Source organism: Epargyreus clarus, unplaced genomic scaffold (assembly GCF_041222505.1).
Source record: "Epargyreus clarus isolate Ecla_fem2 unplaced genomic scaffold, WU_Ecla_fem_2.2 ptg000004l, whole genome shotgun sequence".
In the NCBI taxonomy this organism is placed as follows: Eukaryota; Metazoa; Arthropoda; class Insecta; order Lepidoptera; family Hesperiidae; genus Epargyreus; species Epargyreus clarus.
The window spans coordinates 14651254-14674589 of record NW_027332212.1 but is presented as its reverse complement, the minus strand read 5'-3'; the positions used below and the strand labels follow the sequence as shown (position 1 = coordinate 14674589).

The window sequence follows — 23336 nt, the reverse complement described above, 5'->3', positions numbered from 1 at the left end:
CTATTTTAGTTTAAATATATAAATTACAAAAGTAAAAATACGCAATTAGAAATTCCCAAACGATACTTACAGACAGTAAGTTATTTTAAAGCATTTAGTTTTACCCTATACACGAATTTAGGTCGAACGTTCACATTAAGATAGTAAAGATATTAGTGCAAATAGTAGATTAGAGGCACCTCGCAATCAACGATCTCGTGCCAGGCGGCAGTTAGCGGAATAAATTAAAACTTGAGCGCTTAACACCACCCCTCTGCGCCATATATCTACTTACTCGTGTTTCGTCTATTATAACATATACATACTTATACGTGTGAATATATATTAATAATCTTACTTTATAAGTTAGCATTCTTAGCCCTTATGTTCCTCTTTTAATACGAAACATATTGTCGTCGGGGGCCCGGGGCGGAAAGTGACATGGAGGCCCCAAAAGTGTAAAAAGTTTTCGACGACTTTTTTTGCAACTGTGTTTTTTGGCCCCCCAGGATCAGGGGCGGACCGTGCCCTCGGATGCCATGCAATTTTGTCAGTAACGGTCACCCATTCAACTTCTTACTGCAATCGACGTTGCATAACCCGACGATTTTGTAGATCAGTGGAGATGGAGATTTACACAAGCCACTAAGCTACACGCGCTTCAATTGACTATTGATTAAATTCAATTCAAAATTCAAAATCTCATTTATTCAAAATTGATTCATATAGAATACTTTAAAAAAAACCAACTACCACAGGTGTTTCGCTATGGAGAAGAAGCGGCGCAAGAAACTCCATACGTGTGCTTATTTGCATATATTTTTTAAAGAGTAGAGTTAATATACGATTTTACATAGTGGTACATATAATTAATCATTATTGATGTTGGAGCTGGAGTTGTCATACCATGCGGATTTATCATTTAAGTACTGATTCACAATATAATAAGCTTTTTACATGAAGTTAATTTTATAGTAGATGTAAACCTTTTCTTGGATAACACCGATATTGATTAGACATATCGGTTAAAATTTATTAACTATTGGGTACAAATATAAATAAAACAACAACACGATTGCTTTAACACGTTTATTGCTATTTACATAACAGGCAACCATCCACACAGTCTGCACAAGACTACAACCGGCCAGTCGCACTAGTCGAACACCTCCATAACATGTAGACACAATACTCACAATACATTATAGTATGTTGTTATTGCCTACAGTTTGCTAATAATTATTGCCTAATTGTTTAATTCTAAGTTTAAATTTATCTAATTTTATGTCAAATTGGTTGCATAAACCTTTAATATTATAGGGCAGTTTAAACTAAGGCAAAACACTGGTAACAACCACATTTGGAAAGCTTGCTTGGTAGCTTACCATTCAAGGGTAAGACCAAAAACATGTCAGTCTTTAAATAATATGTTGGCATACATTTTTACACTCAATTTTTGGGACTAAACTAAATTTGAGGTTAAATAGGTAGATACCTATCCACATTTTGAGCATTACATTATTAGTTAACCTCTGCTGTCAATGCCAGAATTAAGTTCTTTGTTTATAGATATTCATAACAGTACCCACAGAAACCCTACGTTGTAATGATAATTAAAACAGGAAGACTAAAGAAAATACGTCTACATATCTCATAATCATATCACAAAAAGGTATATCTCATATAATACAGCAGAATTTAGCCATAATTCCTGGTATGTTATAGTTAGAGCGTATACATATGACACTCGTGTATATTTGTAATTTCTGTATGATTTTTTTCCATTATTGTATTATTATATATTTTTTCATCCGAACACAAAACATAGAATTAAACAATCAGATTATTAAAAATACATGGGCAAGTATAATACAAAATAACATTATTTAAATATTTATAATTATAAGATTGAAGATTATACGACAAACACTATTTTTGGGATATATTTGGCGTACCTACACACATTGCTTAAAATGATTATATAAATGAATCATTTACAATAATACTACGTAAAATCTACTGATATTATAATAAACTTCTGATTATAATAATATATTTCTTTCGACAATTATTGCTAAATATTTGCTTTTAAAATTCGCACTGTCTTTTAAGTGCTAGCTAAGTAGAAGTCATGTTAGAATTTAAAATTAAAGTTTATTTTTAGCCATTGTGCGCAGTGTCACCAATAAACGTTGAGATCCGACTGTTCGATACCTACGACCATGTTTTAATTAAAAAAACTTTTTACAGACAATAATTATGACATAATTCATGAAGCTAAGATCGCAGATGTTTTTTTATTAATAGAAATATATATATATTTTTTTTTATTATCATTTATCTACGAAACGATATTGGAGATATGTAATTATAAATAATAAATGAATTAAATTATAATTTCTATTTTTGCACTGCACCGCAATTTATATGTAGTTTTAAAACGGTAAATAATATATTTAAATTGTTTTGATCATAAATTAATAATGTTCTGCTTTAGAAGATTTTTTAAAATGTTTCTATGGATAGTTCATAGACAAATTGGGAGTACTGTATGTCTTTATTAATATTATATACATAAAATGTGTTTTGACTAAAAAAAACAGTTATACGTACGAACCAATCGTTGAATCTCATACTATACTAAAGTTCTGCATAATAATTTAGACAAAACCGGTTCAAAAGTTAGGTAAGCACCATGCGGGATTAAGCATTGTTTCTTCAGATCGATAGATGGTGCTGTATACGTTTGAATTACTATTTTTTCATTTTTTTTCTATTTATGATAATAAAACCACAGACGCTATTTACGCAAAGGTAGGACCAAAATTTGTACAAGATCGGATGTAAATTTAGAAATTTTATTTAAATCTAAGATATAAATCTGTTATGAAAATAACGCTACAAACATTTTACGATAGAGGGCGCAGCTTAGTACTGGAATACATCTATATAAACTTTTATATGCTATTTTCTATTTCAATAATATTCTTGCCCACTAACCCAGTAATCGTAACCCACTTTGACGTACCCAACAATTTTCCAGTACATTTTCTATTTCCAAATTCAATTCCAAATTCCAAGTTCGGTTTTGAAGTCGACTTCGCCTTGAGTTTACCTAAGTTTAGGTAGTAGTTATTGTAGACAAAATACTTTATTTAAATCATTATAATTTTAGTCCAAATTCATTTTGGTGTATTGAAAATACGTTTCATAACTGTCCTGTATTTTTAACACCATTAATTTCGCAAGCCTTATATGCATGTTCCGAGTATATTTTACTCACCTACATATGTCTTAGGTACATAATACTTCATGTCGTCTAGTGTATAAGGGGCTTAATGCATTCGACCGTGTCACTTCCAACAGGTTAAGTCAGGGGTTCCCAATCTTTTGTAACCCGCGGCGCAGTTACAAGTTTAATATTCTTTCACGGCGCCCTGTGCTCTGTCCTAGCTAACTATTTGAAGAAGACAGTCGAAAGAAATAGGTAACTACAATAACAGTAGTTACCTTAGGTTGATCGAAACGAAATTTAAAACAGCACAATATGAAATTGTACAATACGTTATTATAAAAGAATTTAAACGGAAAACAAGAAGAAAGACTTGAGGATAACAAAAATAAAATACGATATTTATTCAGTCAAATCAATGTGAAGGGTGAGCTAAGTGATCTCCGCACAGTTTTTCAAAGCGGTTAATTTCAATCAAGGGAATATGACTTGACACTGCTATTCTATTTCTTGCTCCACATTGATCCTTAGCGATATTTGTTCTTTATCACTGCTACACCTGAAAACCCAGCTTCACATAGATATGATGTTGCAAACGGAATGAAATTTTTTAATGCTTTGGATGTTAAATTTGGATATTCATTTTGAATCAATGACCAAAACGCCAATATTTGTGTTGTCCAATGATTAGAGGATCGACTCACGGCGCCCCTCTTTACTTTCTACGGCGCACCAGGGCGCCGCGGCGCACAGTTTGGGAACCCCTGGGTTAAGTAGTACTTATTGCGAGATAATAGTTATTCCTTATCCTAACATAGACGAAGTAACCAAATAGACTCTTAATACAAGACACGTTTTTTGTGTGATACATATATGTAAAAAAGTATGTGTGAAAATGTAGAAATTGTGTAAGGCCACAAATATTTATTAGTCTGTTTATTGGTGTGCTTGTATGTATCGAATGATATTTTTTGCCTTTGTTTAGTTGCATACTTCATTATGGAAAATTATTTTATAACGACGTTCCTATTTATATTACATGTATCATGTGTCACTATTATTGAAATATGTACTGTGTAACCCTGATTAATAATTAGTGTATTTGGATATTATTATTAACGTTTGTAACCTTTTATTGCAAATGATAGTTCTCATTTAATTCGTTAATACGAGATCATAAATTATTATGAAAATGAAAACCGCTTGCTTATAAATAAATAACTGAAGGAAAATAATGTGGTTCATGTTATTAACGTGAGTCAGACAAATCCAATTTAACCTCATATGTTTAACATATGAGGTCCGTCAAGCCGTTTCAGCTGTAGGGCATGCCAAAGTATGAGACATACATACATACACTCAAAATGACTTCTTGAAATTGTAGTTCATAATTTAGACGAATTCAACAACACCTCATATGATAAAAGCTGTCTAGGCATTTGAGCTGTAGTATGAGATAGACTCAAACCAGTATTTGTATAAAAGCTAAGTCCTGACTTAGCAATAGTCTACGTTGCTCCGACAATTTAGAAGTATCCAACGATACCCCTTATGTTAAGATCCGTCAATCCTTTAAGCCGCAGTAAAACCCTCCACAGCGTTACAAAACTGTCGTAGCATTCCAAGTCTATTCAGCTTCTCCCCTACATAAGCCCAGCAGCGGCTACTCCCAGCGGCTGCGCTTGCCGCCGCGGCGCGTGCGCTCGGGCGCGGGCGCGGCCGGGGCGTTGACCCCGGGCTGCAGGGCCGGCCGGGTCTGCTCCCATGAGTGGTCCGTGGATGCTGTGAACTGGGGGACAAATGTTTTCGTATTATTTCTACATTCTTTTGTAACATTCTTGTGTTAGGCTAATTTTTTTTTTATAATATAGGAGTAGCAGTCCACCTGATGGTAAATGGCTACTGCCGCCCATGGACATCTGTAATCAACCCCATAATATACACGTGTGCACAGTTTTCTGTGGTTTCTTTTGTACCAGCGGGTAACACACAAAACTACGGTTTTGAAAAAAAATATAGCAATCTTGCAATCGCGTGGAGTTGCGACTAAAAACTTACTCAATGGGTTCCCAGGCTATAGTGCTGTTGTGTTCTGATATGAATTTGGATAGTAAGGAAAATACACTTATATGAGGTTTTCCAACTTATACCACAGGGGTAAGTAATACATTTGTAGCATTATAATGATAATAGTCATATTTAAGCCTATTCCATAACTCCATGGACAGTAGCTGACACTTACCGTCAGGCAAACTGTCCCCGTTCGCTACCTAAACTTTCTAGAACGACCGATATGAAAACGCACCTGGTTATACTGAGTCCGGAAGGCCTGCTTGAGCGAGGCGAGGCGGTCGGTGGCGGGGCCCGCCGCGCGCTCCACCGCCGGCTCCTCCACCGCCGGCGGCAGCCCCGGACGCTCCTTGTATCTACACACACACACAGCACATGTTAACACTGCGAGATACTCACATGCGCACTGACACACACATACGCACACACGCACGCAAGTACACACGCAAGCACGAAAATACGTAATCAGGGACACACACAACATTATTTAATGCATATTTTGTTTTTTTCTTTCTTAGCTTTCATTTTCTAATTCCATGAAAATAATGTTTTCTAAATGCTCGTAATGAAGAGAAAACTCCAGAGTAAAATTGGTAAAATACGCTTCAAGGTTTTCTCATTTTTTTTTGTTGTGCGCTGTTTATCATGCAATCGTGATAGACGACACACAATGCATATTAAATAAAACTCTATTTTTTTTTATATTCAAGGTAAGTTTTAATCTATCCCTAGAATTTTCTTTCAACAATAAGACAGACAAAAAATACAAGCAATGTTATATGTCTAAAATAAAGTATAAAAGACTCCTCACCCGAGTCCGCAGCCTCCGATGTTCAAGTTCTTTCCTTTGCCCTTCTTAAATCGCGACTTGCGGAACCATGAGGACTGCATCGCCAGTTGCATTAGCTCTTCTGGCACTTCCTGAAATTATTATAATTTATTTATTAAATTATTAAATTTATAAGACACAATTATTTATTCCAGTAAGCCCTTTGACAAAGTTCTCCAGCATAATATGTAGAGCATGTTTTGCTTTCCACCCGCACTCTGTTCCTTCGACACCGTTCTGTTTCAACGCCTTGGTAATGTCACCACTTCCTGGCTGCATACGTGACGTATTGGCAATTGCCAGCGAGGGAGTCTTTGTTTACTTACCATCACCAAGCAGGCGGAGTCGCGACATACTGCCTATCAGTTTAGTCTTTGCAACGTATAGTCGGTAGGCAATAGCAAATTGTAGATATTAGCGCGACGAAGACAGCGCGGTACCCCCCCCCCGCACCCTCCGCTGACCGCTCTCGCCCACGGATACATAGCTACATTAGTGTGCCCTGACATTACGGAGTATATGCTAACTAAACCTGCGCGCAGCAACTTCAGAGCGGACTAGAAGTTTGGCGCGGTCTATAGGTACCTGCTGCACGCCCTCCAGGTTCCGCAGCAGGTGTCCGGCGAACTCGCGGTCGGTGTCGCGCGAGAGCAGGGTGTACGCGTGTCCCCGTACACCGGCTCGTCCGGTACGACCGACGCGGTGCGTGTGAGTGTCGATGTCGCGCGCCACCGTGTAGTTGATCACCGTGCGGATGTGCGGAATGTCCAGGCCTCGGGCTGCAAGGATATAAGCAATTGTTAAAGTAACTCCATCATAAAAATACAACAAAAATGATGGCAAAACGGATTAGGAGTAAAAAACTGACAGATATTTCAAACATGGTTTCCTAGTATGATTTGCTATTGCATAGAATGATTGTTCATTACAATCAAGATTTAAAATTGAACGTACCCTCTAAAGTATTAAAGCGCACATGACATTATACTTAGCGGCCCCATCCAAATCCTGACCACACCCATCGTTGCTTAAGTTTATAGATAGTAAGTAACATGGTATAGTCCACTCCAAACTGCTAGTACAGACAAGGCACCCTCCGCTGAACGCTCTCACCCACGGGTGCATAGCTGCGTTGGTATACCCTTACGTTGCTATGGAATATATGCTTGCGCAACAACTTCAACGCTTTGAAGTTGCAGTTTGGCGCGGACTCAATACGACTAGACGACTCAATCTTATACATTTTATCAATCAACCAAACGCTCATTCCCGCTGCTGGCTACAAACAGACCTGCGACGTCAGTAGCAACGAGGATGCTGTTCTCGTGCCGCTTGAACGCCGTGATGACCTTGTTGCGGTCTGCCTGGTCCATGTCGCCGTGCAACAGCAGAGCGTCGTACTGCTGCACGCCCAGGTTCGCTGCCGTCTGCTCCGCTTCCAGCTGGCAACATCAAGGATAGTCTAAAATATTTTTCAAGGTGGTAGAACCTCTTGTGGTTCGACTCCGGCGGCACCACCGCCACACCTACTTCTGCCTAATAACAGCAGTGTTAGGCGCTGCTGTGTTCCGTTTAGAAGGGTGTGGTAAGGGAGACATACTTTTCCGAGGCGTTCCAGCTTAGTCCTCAGGGGTAGTGGCGCATCTGTGGCCGACCTTAGGTAGGAATATCTAATCCTATCTGGGGCTAAATCTTAATAATGGACTGCATGCTCGTCTGCTACTCCTATATTTAATTTCGAAAAATCAGAGGTGTGTGCCTGGGATTTGAACCTCGGACCCCTCGATCAAGCCGAGTTTCTTAATCACTAAGCTATCACTGCATTGTTAACTTACATCTAAACAATTCTAAATCCATACAATTTGATTGCAAATAAAATATAATATTTGTTTACCTTTTTCGTCACAAATATCAATATACTGCCTGCCGATAGGAACTCCACCAAGTTTTTGAGTAGCCATGACCATTTTTCATCAGGCTTGTTGAATATTCTGCAAAAGAAATAATAGATTATTGATGCATGTAAAACTTGTGAGGTTGTTGATACTTATATAAGGTACAATATGATAAAACATACAAAGCAAAGAGAATGGGTGAGCGATTTTCAAAGCTTTTATACGTGAGGCCGAAACATAAGATCCATAGTTATGAAAAAGACAATTGATACAGACCGCATGGTTGCAAATAGATGCGTATGTCAAAAAGTATGTAAAATAGGCGATGTAATTTTTTTTTTTTTGCACTGCTGTCATTTTCAGCTTCCAGGTCCATTTCATTCCCCAGGTCTGAGAGCGCCTGCCGCTAGGACGGCGTGCGCGCATTGCGGGGCGGTGCGGGGCGGTGCGGTGCGATGCGGGGCGGGGCGGGGCGGGCTCACCTCACGTGCTGCGAGACGAGGTGCGAGGCCTCCCCCGCGGCGCCGTGCTGCACGCGCACGGGGTCGTGCAGCGCGTCGCGCGCGGTGCGGGGCGGTGCGGGGCGGGGCGGGCTCACCTCACGTGCTGCGAGACGAGGTGCGAGGCCTCCCCCGCGGCGCCGTGCTGCACGCGCACGGGGTCGTGCAGCGCGTCGCGCGCGGTGCGGGGCGGTGCGGGGCGGGGCGGGCTCACCTCACGTGCTGCGAGACGAGGTGCGAGGCCTCCCCCGCGGCGCCGTGCTGCACGCGCACGGGGTCGTGCAGCGCGTCGCGCGCGGTGCGGGGCGGTGCGGGGCGGGGCGGGCTCACCTCACGTGCTGCGAGACGAGGTGCGAGGCCTCCCCCGCGGCGCCGTGCTGCACGCGCACGGGGTCGTGCAGCGCGTCGCGCGCGGTGCGGGGCGGTGCGGGGCGGGGCGGGCTCACCTCACGTGCTGCGAGACGAGGTGCGAGGCCTCCCCCGCGGCGCCGTGCTGCACGCGCACGGGGTCGTGCAGCGCGTCGCGCGCCAGCCGCTCCACGCGCCGCGGGAACGTCGCCGAGAACAGCAGCGCCTGCCGCTCGGGCCGCACGTGCGCGCAGATCGAACGCACCTGCGGCTCTGTCGACACACGGAGGGAATTAGCTAATGTCTCAACTCGACTTCACGACCTAGACCCATTGCTATATGAGGCTGTTAGAACCAGAGTAACCTAAATACAAAAAAAGATTTACAATATAGAGAAAAGTAAAACTTTATAATCCGCTCTGAAGTTGTTGCGAGGAGGTGTGGTTATACAATTTACAATGGCGACGCGATTCATTTCTATATTCAGAGCGGACTAGCAGTTTTACGCGAACTATACAACATATTAAATTATGAAAATACAGATAGGTCAAAAATCATTAAAATGCAGTGAGACCACTCTGGTTCTATCAGCCTCATTTAAAATATATAAAATTTTCAATATCGATATTTATTTTTCGATTTGTCATAGTCTCCATATCAATATTTCGACCCTATGCCTTAAAGGCACAGGGCTGTAGACACAATAGAAACCCCGAAAATCCAATAACTTTGCTTATACGTAACATTTCAGTTTAAAAATGTTGATCATTCACCAAACAAGCTTTTTATTGAGTTTCTATGTGATCAGGTTTTTATTTTTCCTTAAATTATGTCAATTACATCACTGATGTACAGTAGAGATATAAATATATTAAATAGAACTAATAAACATAATTATATAAATATTGATATTTCCATTCTCGGAATATTGCTTGCAAACTTAGCATGTACTTAATAATATATAATGTGAAGATTATTTATTTCTTTGTTATTATCCTCTAATTTTATTTACGATGATATCCACAGTCGGCCACTGGCATATTAATTAGAACAGATTGTTAATAAATGGCGTCTCCTACATATCAACAAGTTATCAATAGATGGCGTTACTGTGTTTAACGAAAAACATTATTATACCTTTTTGTAACGAAAACAAAATCTCTATTTTAAACTATGTACGGTGAATTTTCTGGTTAAAGACATTTTTGTAACGAAAACAAAATCTTTATTTTAAACTATGTACGGTGAATTTTCTGGTTAAAGACATTTATTCACAAAAGAATTTTCGTAAAACTAGAAAATATAAGCTTTAAAATGGTGTTTAAATCGTCAATTTTGATAACGTATTCACGAATATCATCGCACGAAAAAAAACTTTATAGAAGTAAAATATATTATTATATTGAAAAATTGTTTTCAATCATATTAAATTTTCATATTTTTCATTAAATACAATAAAAAATAAGCACAGAGAAATAGCAGAGCGTGGTTTCGATCCACGGACCTCTGGGTTATGGGCCCAGCACGCTTCCACTGCGCCACTCTGCTCTTATGAAATCTGTTGAATTTTACGTACACATCCTAATGCATACTGAATAAACTTATCTTTTTAAAACTTGAAAATTTAAAAATAAGGAGGACATTCTTAATTTAACTGTGTTTTTTATGTGTTACTTCATAATTTAAGACTTTTTGCGAGTATGAACTTTTTGGATTATCTCTTTGAACACGTTTTTTTTGTTTATAATAATTAATTATTTGATTGGAAGACAACTCAAACAATTATGACTTATTTGATTATGAAACGGGTACTCACGATTAGCGTTTTTAAATTTGTTTATTGCCTTTATTTAGTCTAAAATCACAAATTATAACTTAAATAAATAGTAGTTGGTATAAAAAGTGAGTAATCTTGTTTAAGTTGTCGTTTTGTATGTAAAAAAGCGTAGTGTCCTAGATAATTATTTTTAATATAATAAAAATTAATTTATTTTTACTTTTTATTATTGAATTAACTTTAACATGTCAATAATCAGAAAAACTTTTGTGTGCGCGTGGCGGTTTTCTCAAACAGTAATTTGTTGCCAACTTCGTGAGTGATGTTGCAATTTCTCCAGAGAAAAAGGTTAATGTTTACGTTCGTTTAATGAAATTACGATCTTAAAAACTAGGTCTTATGTTTTTTGCTAATAAAATCATTTTTCGTAATAATATTTTAAAAATTGTTTATTTTTATACTTTATTTAAATTGAAATATCCTTGTTAAATTTTATTACATATTAAGTAGGTTTGTCAGCTATAGTCTGATTCATAATTAGGTGTCCAAAATGTAAACAAAGAAATGTCATTGTCAAAATTCGATTACAGGTATTGTTAACCTTAACAAATTAACAAGAAACGAAAAATTTCACAAAATTCAACTTAAAACAAAAACTTAATAACTGCACACAATTAAAAAAAAACGCGCTAAGAAAACTAGAAAAAATTCGAGTTCGATCACGATCACAAAAATGAATAATATCAACTACGACACTTAAAAATGGCGGCACAAAAAATGTGTTGGATGCCGATTGTGTGACCATTATCACAATTTAATTTTCTCTCATAAATCTTGTTTTTTTATTATTATTACTGTATGAAATGAAATTGAGTTAATGTAAATATTGGAAAATGTGAATTTATTTTAATTTATTTAGATTATTATTTTATTATCGATGTATTAATTTAATATTGTCAAAAATAAGAAACTGCCATTTGACACATATTTTCTTGATAGGTCAACACCTTTGTTTACATTTTGGACACCTAATTATGAATCGGACTATAGCAACATTATGATGGCCAGTGTAGCCCCTGGCACACGCGCAAAAAACCTTCTCGGAACATATTTATGTAATTATCATGCTCACCAAAGCCCATGTCGAACATGCGATCAGCTTCGTCCAGCACGAGGTAGGTGACCCGGTTGAGGGTCGTGGCCTTGCTCTTGATCAGGTCGATGATGCGGCCCGGCGTGCCCACCACTATCTCTGCACCGCCACCTACAATACGAAGCCAATCTTATATTTAAAATTCTCATGTCACAATGTTAGTTACCGTACTCCTCCGAAACGTCTTTACCGATTTTCACCAAATTTTATATGCATATTCAGTAGGTCTGAGAATCGGCTACTAACTATTTTTCATACCCCTAAGTGATAAGGGTTGTTCACCCTTCATTTTTTTTTTATTTATATGGCAACACAATGTTTGCCGGGTCAGCTAGTTTAAATATTTTTCTTCTTTACATATAATGTTTCCGATACTATTTTATTTGTGATTACTAAAGTTTTTATGACCCTAATTAATTTTTAGAATATGATGATAAGAAAAATTGTCATTATATTAAACTTTAACGATAAAAGACACACTACAGTACTCTAATGTTATTAAATATTGATACTAATATACCGTAAAAAAAAAACAATTCATGCTAAAATACCCTATTTTTTTTAGATATTTGGAACATCTTGAAATAAATCTTCAAAAGACGTATAAGTAAAGAATACCTTCTAAGGCCTTCGTTTGTTCCCACTTTGAACCGCCACCATACGCGCAGATGCACCTTATGTTATAAACTTTGCCAAACCTCTTTGCTTCCATATAAATCTGAAACAGACATATATTTTTAACTTAGTAAAACTGCGACTATAAAATCGCTATACCTTGTGGTTCATAATGAGAATTCTAACTTGTATTTGAAAGACAGTAATAGATAGTGATCCACTTAACAAACAAAAATAATATATTAAAAATCGTTCAACTTATCCATACACAGCACTGACCACTTAACATTATACTACAGTCTACTTCTATTACCTACGATTTTTCGCTGAATCTGGTCCGACCTTTAGTACCCTATAAGACATGGGGTTACAACTTAACCTAAATCATGATGCCAGAGTTTTCTAAACACCTTACATAGCACATACATACAAGATAGTCGAATTAAGATTTTAGGAAATCTATCTATTAACCATAATTATGAACCAATTGACCATAGGACACTCTAGGATTATTATTTATAACTATAAATATTTACCATACCTGTTGTGCAAGCTCCCGAGTGGGTGCGAGAATGAGCCCAATGGGTCCATCCCCGGGCGCCAGCTCCTTCTGGTCCATGATGTGCACGAGCAGCGGCCAAAGGAACGCCGCGGTCTTACCGGACCCCGTGCGAGCGATACCTGGAGACATTCATAGAGTTAAATATATATTTTTTTGTTTGTTATAATATAGGAGTAGGAGACGAGCATGCAGTCCACCTGATGGTAAGTGGCTACTGCTGCCCATGGACATCTGTAATCAACCCCAGATAGGATCAGATATTCCTACCTGAGGTCGGCCACAGATGCGCCGCTACCCCTGAGGACTAACCTGGAACGCCTCGGAAAAGTATGTCTCCCTTACCACACCCTTCAAAACGGAACACAGCAGCGTCTAACACTGCTGTTATTAGGTAGAAATAGGTGTGGCGGTGGTACCGCCGGAGTCGAATCACAAAGGGTTCTACCACCTTCGAAGTTATATGTTCATAAGGTTTTCAAATTATATTATTTTTCACCTTATATTGTGTGATTTATCCAACAAATATTTGGTGGTTGTTAAACCTTACCCATTTTTATTTTATATTTTGTGGCTAACCCATGTTGGATATTTACTTTCCACTATAAAGTCCAGCGACATACTTTAACATCATGGATTCAGTGTTAATAATTTGGACAGATAGCTAAACGACTGCTAAACACACGAAAACGCATCAACGATCACTATCGAACTCATACAAAATCCGCACATGCATTTCGGGTCAACAATAATTGGGTTCCAGTAAAAAATTAAATAAATTCCGTAAAAAATGTAGGGTCCAAAGCCAAACATCCCAATATTGTATATCGGCTCTTTAAAGGCAACGGGATATTATTTTCGGGAACCACACCTATAAGATCCCTCCCCGAAAGAGCGGCGGGCACGCCGGCGGCCTGTATGGGCGTCGGCTGCGTGTACTCCGACTTGCGTATCGCCTTCATCAGCTGCTCGTCGAAGCCGAGGTGAGCGAAGCTGGTCACGGGACGAGGTGGATCCGGGCCTGAGATCTGGAAATTAAGTCTTGGAATTTATAATTCTTCCAAAACTAGTAGACTAGCCTGGACAGTTTAAGTTAGAGAATATTGTTTGTAAATAGGTATATCATAATAACAAGTTTCATTTCATTTAAGGCAAATTCATCTACTTCCATGTACCAGTACAGGTAACCTCATGTAATTTCAAATAAATATTAATGTTTGATCTCACTATAATTAGTATTATTTTGTATAACATGCACATCTGGGTTTCATCAGCTTGCGGTCATCTGACAATGCATATACCACAGCCAGCACACAATTTATCTATTCAAATAAATAATAGAAGATCAGACATCAGACAAAAATCAGACATGTGTCTCACACTGAGAGAAGGAGAATTGAATCATTATGTAAGAGAGGAATTTTGGTAAATTCACAACCAAATTTTAAACCTATATAAGAATATAATTATATTTATTCTACATAAATAAGTGAATTTATTTATACCTTGACACCTAGATGCTTTTTCAAATCGTCAACCTGCTGTGCAGTCAACTTCTCAATTTCCTCATGTGGTGTGTAAAAGTTCTTCTCAAAGGGTTCATATGTTATCTCTGAATGGTCTATAGGTGGCAGGGGATCTATGAACTTCTTTTTGGGTGGAGGTATTGGGTTTCCATCCTCGTCATATTCAATTTCCACATCTGATCCATCATCAGCTGTTGTTAACGGATTGTCTTCCATATATCTATGAGATTAAAAAAAGAAATGAAAATTAAAACATAATAGTAAAATATTTTTAAAGCTTATTGTCGATGCTGTATATAAGTTGTTAAAATGTATATTAGTTGTCAATACCCAATGTCTTACAGAACTGCAGTTCTATGTAAAATCAATTCAAGAATTGCAACTACTAGAAGGTGGTATAGCCCTTTGTCGTTCGACTCCGGCGGCACCACCGCCACACCTGTTTCTGCCTAGTAACAGCAGTGTTAGGAGCTGCTGTGTTCCGTTTTAAAGGGTGTGGTAAGGGAGACATACTCTTCCAAGGCATTCCAGCTTAGTCCCCAGGGGTAGCGGCGCATCTGTGGCCGACCTCAGGTAGGAATATGTAATCCTACCTGGGGTTGATTACAGATGTCCATGGGCGGTAGTAGCCACTTACCATCAGGTGGACTGCATGCTCGTCTGCTACTCCTATATTATAAAAAAAAATACTACAGCTAAAGAATATGTGTGACCAAATAAGGAAACATAATGTGGCACTTTGAATATAGAAACCAATGTTTATCTCTATGAAGAGATATCAACTCACTTATAATAACTCTCCTCATCATCCATTTCATCAATATCTCCTCTGGTCCCCCTTCCACTATCACCCTTGCCACTGGCCTCGTTCTCCTTACTGGCCACCAGGTCCTTGGCAGCCTGCTGCTCCAGACCAGCCATGTACGCATCCAGGGGATCCTCTTCATCATCTTCATTAGCCTGGAAATATTAAGCATGTTGCAACTTGAGAATATTGTTAAAACACAAAAGATTAGCAGGTAAACAATGTGCATCTTCTTGATTTTCGATACTAATGATTAAAATTGATGTCTGATAGTCATAAAGGCATGTGTGTTAACATTACCAACGCAAAATAAGGACAAAAATTCTATAAAAAATAGATTATTACATTGGTACAACATTTTTCATTTTCATACTTAATACCAACTAAAAATATATATTTAATCATAATTTTTTTCAAAGTAAAAGATTTTTTAAATATTTCTTCTAATTCCCTTTCAGAATAGAAAGGTGTGTTAGTGTGAGAAAAACTAAAAACTCAGATATATTATGAATTTCTTACTCTGGAACTGGAGGCTTTTGCATTAGTGGGACTGCCGGGAGCAGGGATGTACGCTAGAGCTGGTGTGGGTGGCTCATCATCATCATCAAAATATCTGGAACGATAAGAATAATACTATCTTTTTACTTACGTACACAAACTGAACTTATCAGTTAAAAGGCTAAAAATGGAGCAGTTTAGTTTGATCAGGATTTAATATCAAAATAAGAACAACCTTCTATCATGAATAGAAAATTATACAACCATAGAGAAATATGTATTCCTGCTTTCCTGCCAATAATGTTTTAACTGTTTTTTTCCACACCTAATGCTAGACATACGTCCTGTAATTTGTCCAACTAGAATTTAAGAAACACTCACTCATCCTCTGTTTTAGCCCTCTTCTTCCCGAGGGAGCCAAAGTTGCCCGTGACAGCGTTCTGTGTGATCGCGCTCATAGTGGAGTAGCCCTGCTTCGAGAGCCCGCTGGCCGGCGGCGGCACTGCGTGCATAGGGGTCGAGGGCGGAGGCACCGCGTGAAGCGATATATTCGACGGGTTGCGCTTCGGCATTGTGAACCCCGCGAAGCCGAAACCTTTGCCGCCACTTCCACCCGAATTATAACTCATTGTGAACCCCTAAAACTATATTTTGACCACAATAACACTTAACTAGAAGACGATCATAACAATTATAAGGTTAGCGCACAACACTCCATCTACATCAGTCTAAAGAAACGGTATATTTAGTTTCTCGTCTAGTTTCGTTAGTGTAGAACAGAGATGTTTATTTTTAAACGAAATGAAATGAATTTGCTATATATTTTTTCGGCATACACCAAAATATCGATAGACAACCAACTTCAACCAACGAACCAACTAACGAAGTCGAAATGTCATTAAATAAATGGCATGAATGCCAAACAATTGGTCTACTGGACTATGGTATGATTGGTATTCGGTATGCCTCTATTCGGTCCGTCAATCCGTCATTCGCCAGACAAGTATGTTATAAATTAATTAAATCAAATACAATATAATATAATAAACATGGCATGGGCATATATACATGGAGGTGGGGGTTGAGGTAGCTCATCCGAACTCCCTTCTTAGCATAGACGAGAAAAAATTAAGAGGTCCCATTTTGTTTTTTGTCGACGAATGTTAGGTTAAGTTAGGTTAGGGATCATATATTCGAACTCCTTCAGCAAGGATTGGGAAAATTTAGGAGTATAGCTATAGCCGTTCTGTGGGGAAATTGTAAACTAGTGGATCTGTATTTCTCGCAAGCATTTGGACTACTACTAGTTTAGTATACTAGTCCTACTAGAATATAGATAGATAGTCTTACTATCTATGTATATTCGTGCATAGAATTAAACGAATTCCTGTTATTTCAACCATTCATTTCGCAGACTTCTGTCAATTGCTGAAAATATGAACTCAAGTTATATTTCTACAAGTTCATTAGGGGCTATAAATTATAATTAACCATAGGGAACACCAAAGCCATTTGAAAAAAATCGGCTAGCCTTTAAAAAATTATCAGTATATACTAAGTATAAGGTGGATTAAAACTACTTCCGATAAATTTGGTAACTTCCGAAAAAGGGCCCCTTATTGTATAGGTTACTATACTCTTTAGGGGCCCCTGTTTAATTTTTTTGTCTCACGTATGCTAAAAAGAGCTCCGAATGCTCTAATAAACAAAGTAATCAATGTGTAACAATACACCTTTTAATCCTATATTCTTAACACGAGCATGCACTTATAACAGAAAGTGTCGAATGAATATATCGATATTATGTGAACGAACTATGAATCAAATAAAGGTTTTTTTTTTATAAAGCCTATCTATAGTCTGATTCATAATTAGGTGTCCAAAATGTAAACAAAGAAATGTCACTGTCAAAATTAACAAGAAACACAAACTTTAACAAACTCAACAAAAAACGAAAATTTAACAAATATACACAATTTAACAAACGCATTATGTAAACGAGAAAACATTAGAGTTTGATCACAATCACGTAAATGAATAATATCAGTTACGAAACTAAAAATGACAGCACAAGAAGTCTTGGATTCCGATTGTGTTACCATTATCACATTTTAATTTTCTACCATAAACTTTGTTTTTTATTATTATTACAGTATGAAACGAAATTGAGGTGATATAAATATTAGAAAACGTGAATTAATCTTAATTTATTTAGATTATTATTTTATTATTGTTGTATTACTTAAATATCGACAAAAATAAAAACTACCATTTCTAACGTATTTTCTTGATAGGTCAACACCTTTGTTTACATTTTGGACACCTAATTATGAATCAGATTATACGTTGTAGAACGGTACGTTACTATCGTCAGCGATGCTACTTTCATAACGTCAGGTTGACGTCGCACATTTGCAACTGACAGTCAACAGTCAACACTGTCAAGTGTCAACATTTTTGAGTAATTGATACATTGGTACGACAACAATAGCTGACGATACTCATTTCCACATTCCCATTGCATTGTATTTATCGTCAAACAAATAATATTACTGCGCAAAATGTATTTAAAACTGTGCACCCTGATATTTGCGTTGCTAGCCATCAGCAACGTGGAAGCGTCGCAAGGATATGATTTTGGAGACTTTTTAGCAACAGTTTTGGGTGTTGGAATAGCTGTCGTAGGAATACTGGCCTGTCTGGGCAATTACGCGAGGCAGAAAGCGAGAAACGAGTTCATATGAGATACTGGTGAGTGCCATAGAGCTATATACAATTCTGTCGGTTACCCCGGTTCTAAAATTCTGAATACAAATATTTTAAACTTGTGCGACTTTCGGCGAGTGTGGTTTACCTATATGGTTCAAAAAATTGCATATACTTATAGTTCAGTCAACGCAGGTGGTCAAATATCACTTTTTATTTACTTTAAACAAACTGAACACGTTACTTTTAAGCTTTTCGTTGATTTAATGTTACTAAACATTTCTTTTGTTAATTGCTTTAAATCATCACCTATGCCAATCAATCAATCATGTCCCTAGGTAATTTCTGACTTCCTTTGTGACATTAAATATTTTATATGAGACTAGCTGACCCGGCAAGCACAATATTTGCCATATAAATAAAAAAATGCGAAGAGTGGTCAACCCTTATCACTTAGGGGTATGAAAATGAAAAATAGATAGTAGCCGATTCTCAGACCTACTGAATATGCATAAAAAATTTGGTAAAAATCAGTAAAGCCGTTTCGGAGGAGTACAGTAATTAACATTGCGCCATGAGAAATTTACATATAAGATTGTAAATTGTAATGTATAATACTTTTTAATGCTTATAGGCAGGCATGCACCCCTGATTTATGGAAGTCATGAGTGTATTAAATTATCATAATTGTTAAAAGTAAGTGTAATGACTGCTATATTTTATTTTTTCAGATCAGTTTGAAGCTGCATAAACCTCACAGAATCACCATGCACAAGCATAATATATTAAAATGTATATATAAATAAGTTTCATGTGTTATGTAGGTATGAATTATTGTCGAATACATCATTCATATAAGTATAGTATGTTTACAAAAAAAGATCTGTATGAATCAATGTGAATATTTGCCAAAAAATAGTGGCTGCTATATTTTTATGTTTTCCTTTACCTACATGAGTTATGGACTATGATAAATGTTTCTTAAATATTTACTGCATTCATAATTGGCAATATGCAAGTACAATACTATTTCATGATAATTGCATAATTTTATATTAAAATCTCAGCTTATCATAAGTACAAGAATATGTTATATGATTAAATAAAACTTTAGAAATAATTTAATTTTGTGTTTTTATAAAGTAATAACTTAAAAATCTCAATGACATTGCCAGTAAAGGCAGTAGGCAGTTTTCGAATGATGTAACTTTAAATATCTCATTTGGAACAGGAAATGTTACCTTTATTAATGATTGAATTAATTTCAAACCTGTTTCCTTAATGTAATCTTGAGAATAGTTAGGTATATATTGGATAAGGCATGTATAACTTGTTTCAATGAAGATGTCAATCCAATGGCTAACTATTTTATTGTTCTGCAGTTCTTGAATTTTGGATTACAACAATTATTGAATCAAGGTATACATTGATTTTTTTCTCATGTCAGTTTAATATTGCCACGTGTAAAAATGGAAAATGTTAATATTTGAAAGTATGAGTAGAATGCATTATTGCAACTTTTTGTTAGACAATTTTAATATAATTTTATAATGAAAATTTTCTATCATAATAGCTTAAAATGTGTATAATTATTACACATTTCCAATATGTATAGAGTTCTTTGAATATATAAAAATTAAATACATACTGTATTTCTTTTTACTTGTATCCTTGCCTTGAGGAAACCAAATTGTAACCGACTAGGCCCTATGTATATTCATTAGTAATCCTTTATAAATGTATGCCGCAAAGTATCTAAGGCTTAAAAACTACATGTTATTATTGTGCCAATATAATACTAATTATAATATTATCATTGACAAAAGGATGTTATCTATTGTATCAGTCTAATTTACGTATTGCATATTAACATTTATAAATAGAAAATAAAATCAGTACTAATTAATTAGTATGAAAAACGTAATTATACAAAAATGTATGTGATGCTCCACAAAACACCTAGAAATATGCTGCATTATATATTTGTTTAGTTTTTTATTTGTGATCGTTAAGATGTATTTATCTTAAAATAGTAACTGTGATTGATTTTATAACCACATAATATTGAATTGATATTAATTTGCCACTTTAATTAAGTGCTACTTATATCTGGGCTTTCTTATCAATGACTTCTAGGCTACTACTTTATAACAACAATCTGTTGATAATAGCTTATGTAGTGTATTCACATCAATTATTAATGAATAATTATTATATATAAATATAATAATTTTATAATTATAATATATATAAATATAATAATTTTAATTATGTACAAAACAAAAGTAGTCATTACTTAAAATGAAAACTGTCCAAACAAAAAAACCAAAAAATTATAGTCCTAAATTATGAACATCATTTTTTCAGCATATATAGTATGGTTCTCACAAAAAACACGAAGTTCACTTGTAAATAATGTTTAATAATATAAATGTAAGGAAACATCACGCATGCATCTTCACATAATGCAATAAAATTAAAATAAAAGTTGATTCTAATAATATCTTACAATATAATTGAATTTGGCTTAACTTATTCACTACTTTTCTCTAAAATGTTAATTTCATTAAGTATGTCGTGTTTCTTTGAGATTTTATCCTTCTGCTCCTTGTCTGGGGTTTTAAGTACACCTGTTTTGATTTTTTCTTCGAGTGTTTCAATTTCTCTTAGTTTTTTGCGCAAATTTTTCAATCTCTTGATAGGGTCCGCCTGAGTGGAGGCGACATTATTTGAAGGTTGTGATGGAGGACTAGAGAAGGTGGGTTCAATTATTTCACATTTAGCAAGTTTTTCTGCTGCTTCATCGACACCTGTAAAAATTAAGAATGTATGTTTAAATTCTTTTAATCTAATTTGATCTCCAAAATTATCACTGGTTACAAAAAGAGTCTTGACCATTGAGACACTATAACTTAGTCAGTCATGTATGTTAAGGTAATCTTTTCATAATCATACATCCAACACACATATTTAATTACATTTGCTTAAAAATATAAAAACCCACCTGACTTCTTCTTCTTTTTCTTTTTTTCCACATTATTGATCATACCAGGCACACCTTGTGTGTTGCCTTTCCGCTGTTTCTGTGCCTCGGCCACAATCTCCGGAGTGAGGCCCACTGGCAACCCGGTGTTCTGACGGGCAGCAAATTGTTTTCCCTTGCTCTCATACAGCGGGACCTCTTCTTGGGGTACATACCCGTCTCTCACGCGCCGCGGTTTACGCCAAGTGCCATCGGGCCTCTGTGTCGCCGGAATGAACTTGGACCCTGAAATAATATTGTTTATAAAAATAATAAACAAGTATATAAATCAGGGGTTCCCAAAGTGTGCGCCGCGGCGCCCTGGTGCGCCTTAGAAAGTAAAGAGGGGCGCCGTGAGTCGATCCTCTAATCATTGGACACCACAGATATTGGCGTTTTGGTTATCGATTCAAAATGAATATCCAAATTTAACATCCAAAGCATTAAAAAAATTCATTCCGTTTGCAACATCATATCTATGTGAAGTTGGGTTTTCAGATGTAGCTGTGGTAAAGAACAAATATCGGATCAATGTGGAGCAAGAAATGAGAATAGCAGTGTCAAGTGATATTCCCCGCTTTGAAAAACTACGCGGAGATCACTTAGCTCACCCTTCACATTGATTTGACTGAATAAATATCGAATTTAATTTTTGTTTTTTCTCAAGTCTTTCTTGTTGTTTTCCGTTTAAATTATTTTATAATAACGTATTGTACAATTTTATATTGTGGTGTTTTAAATTCGTTTCGATCAACCTAAGGTAACTACTATTATTGTAGTTACCTATTTCTTTCAACTGTCTTCTTCAAATAGTTAGCTAGGACAGGGCACAGGGCGCCGTGAAAGAATATTAAACTTGTAACTGCGCCGCGGGTTACAAAAGATTGGGAACCCCTGATATAAATAAAAACAAATGTTATAATGTACAAATAGCAAATGAGCATGCCATCCATTTGATGATAATTGATCAATGCAGTCCATGAACTTTGCTATAAATATATTTCTATCGCTTAGGATTATAAATGGAATGGCATGAGAAACAATAAGTCCTATAAATTTCTACCTTATTCATTACGATTATATTATATATAAGTATGTTCAACAAATTCCGATATTCGCTATTCCGTTACGCTACGCACATCGAGTGTAATTTTAATTACTGCATCACCGCACTTTCACAGATTGCACACTTTTTTCCCATTCAACGGTGAAAACATTAATTAATCGGTTACACTGCCACCGTTTTAATGCATGTTTAATTTATGAATAAACAAAAAACTGAAAGCAAGGGACTGCGTTCAGATGCTCAACACTATGTCTCACCGTCGGCGTCGTGTTCGTACGCTGTTGTGGCCATCCTCGCTCGTGGACTCTAGCGTAGTCCCTTTGTTATTTCAACATGTACCAAGTCTTGCTATTTTACTACACTTAGGCTATTTTCGTGCAAAAGCAACCGATTATGACAGCAGTCCAACAACTATATTATTTTGACATTTAAGTTCATAAAACTGAATGGCTGAATGATTGAAGTGCTTGAACGTGAACGATAAATCAAATAAATACCACTCAAATATACTACCATAAACAATATTCCATACACAGACAACAAATGGCTCATGGTGTATTTTCTTGTGAATTGCTTCATACAGTGTATATAGCACAATCCTATCCTGTTTTGGCACAAGCTTATTCAGAAGTATTTAATAATTCGTAATAAAATCGAATGAGTTCATAGACAATATTACTTGACCAAATATCCAATGAATGGCACACTTTAACCATAGACTGTGTTTGTATAGAATACGTCAAAGAGAAACACATT

At 36.4% G+C, this 23336-nt stretch overlaps 2 protein-coding genes and 1 non-coding gene across 3 annotated transcripts; all 3 read right to left on the bottom strand.

Moving 5' to 3' along the window:
• Window positions 1-3984: 3984 nt before the first annotated feature.
• Window positions 3985-16812, bottom strand: LOC140757655 (ATP-dependent RNA helicase DDX42). The gene is made up of 15 exons (XM_073093524.1): window positions 16168-16812; window positions 15808-15901; window positions 15271-15443; window positions 14463-14703; window positions 13829-13985; window positions 12940-13079; window positions 12402-12501; window positions 11763-11894; window positions 8952-9126; window positions 8005-8101; window positions 7402-7552; window positions 6696-6889; window positions 6093-6202; window positions 5517-5637; window positions 3985-5000 (listed from the first exon to the last, which is right to left on the bottom strand). The coding sequence occupies exons 1-15, from the start codon at window positions 16413-16415 to the stop codon at window positions 4875-4877; spliced, it is 2259 nt and encodes a 752-aa protein (XP_072949625.1). The 5' UTR covers window positions 16416-16812; the 3' UTR covers window positions 3985-4874.
• On the bottom strand, window positions 10330-10401 carry TRNAM-CAU (transfer RNA methionine (anticodon CAU)). Its single transcript has one exon. It is a non-coding gene; the product is annotated as a tRNA-Met (tRNA).
• A 4081-nt stretch (window positions 16813-20893) lies between the features above and the next one.
• Window positions 20894-23050, bottom strand: Pym (partner of Y14 and mago). The gene is made up of 3 exons (XM_073093523.1): window positions 22838-23050; window positions 21497-21760; window positions 20894-21302 (listed from the first exon to the last, which is right to left on the bottom strand). Exons 1-3 carry the CDS (start codon window positions 22869-22871, stop codon window positions 21025-21027), a joined length of 576 nt encoding a protein of 191 aa, XP_072949624.1. The 5' UTR covers window positions 22872-23050; the 3' UTR covers window positions 20894-21024.
• Between the last annotated feature and the right edge of the window lie 286 nt (window positions 23051-23336).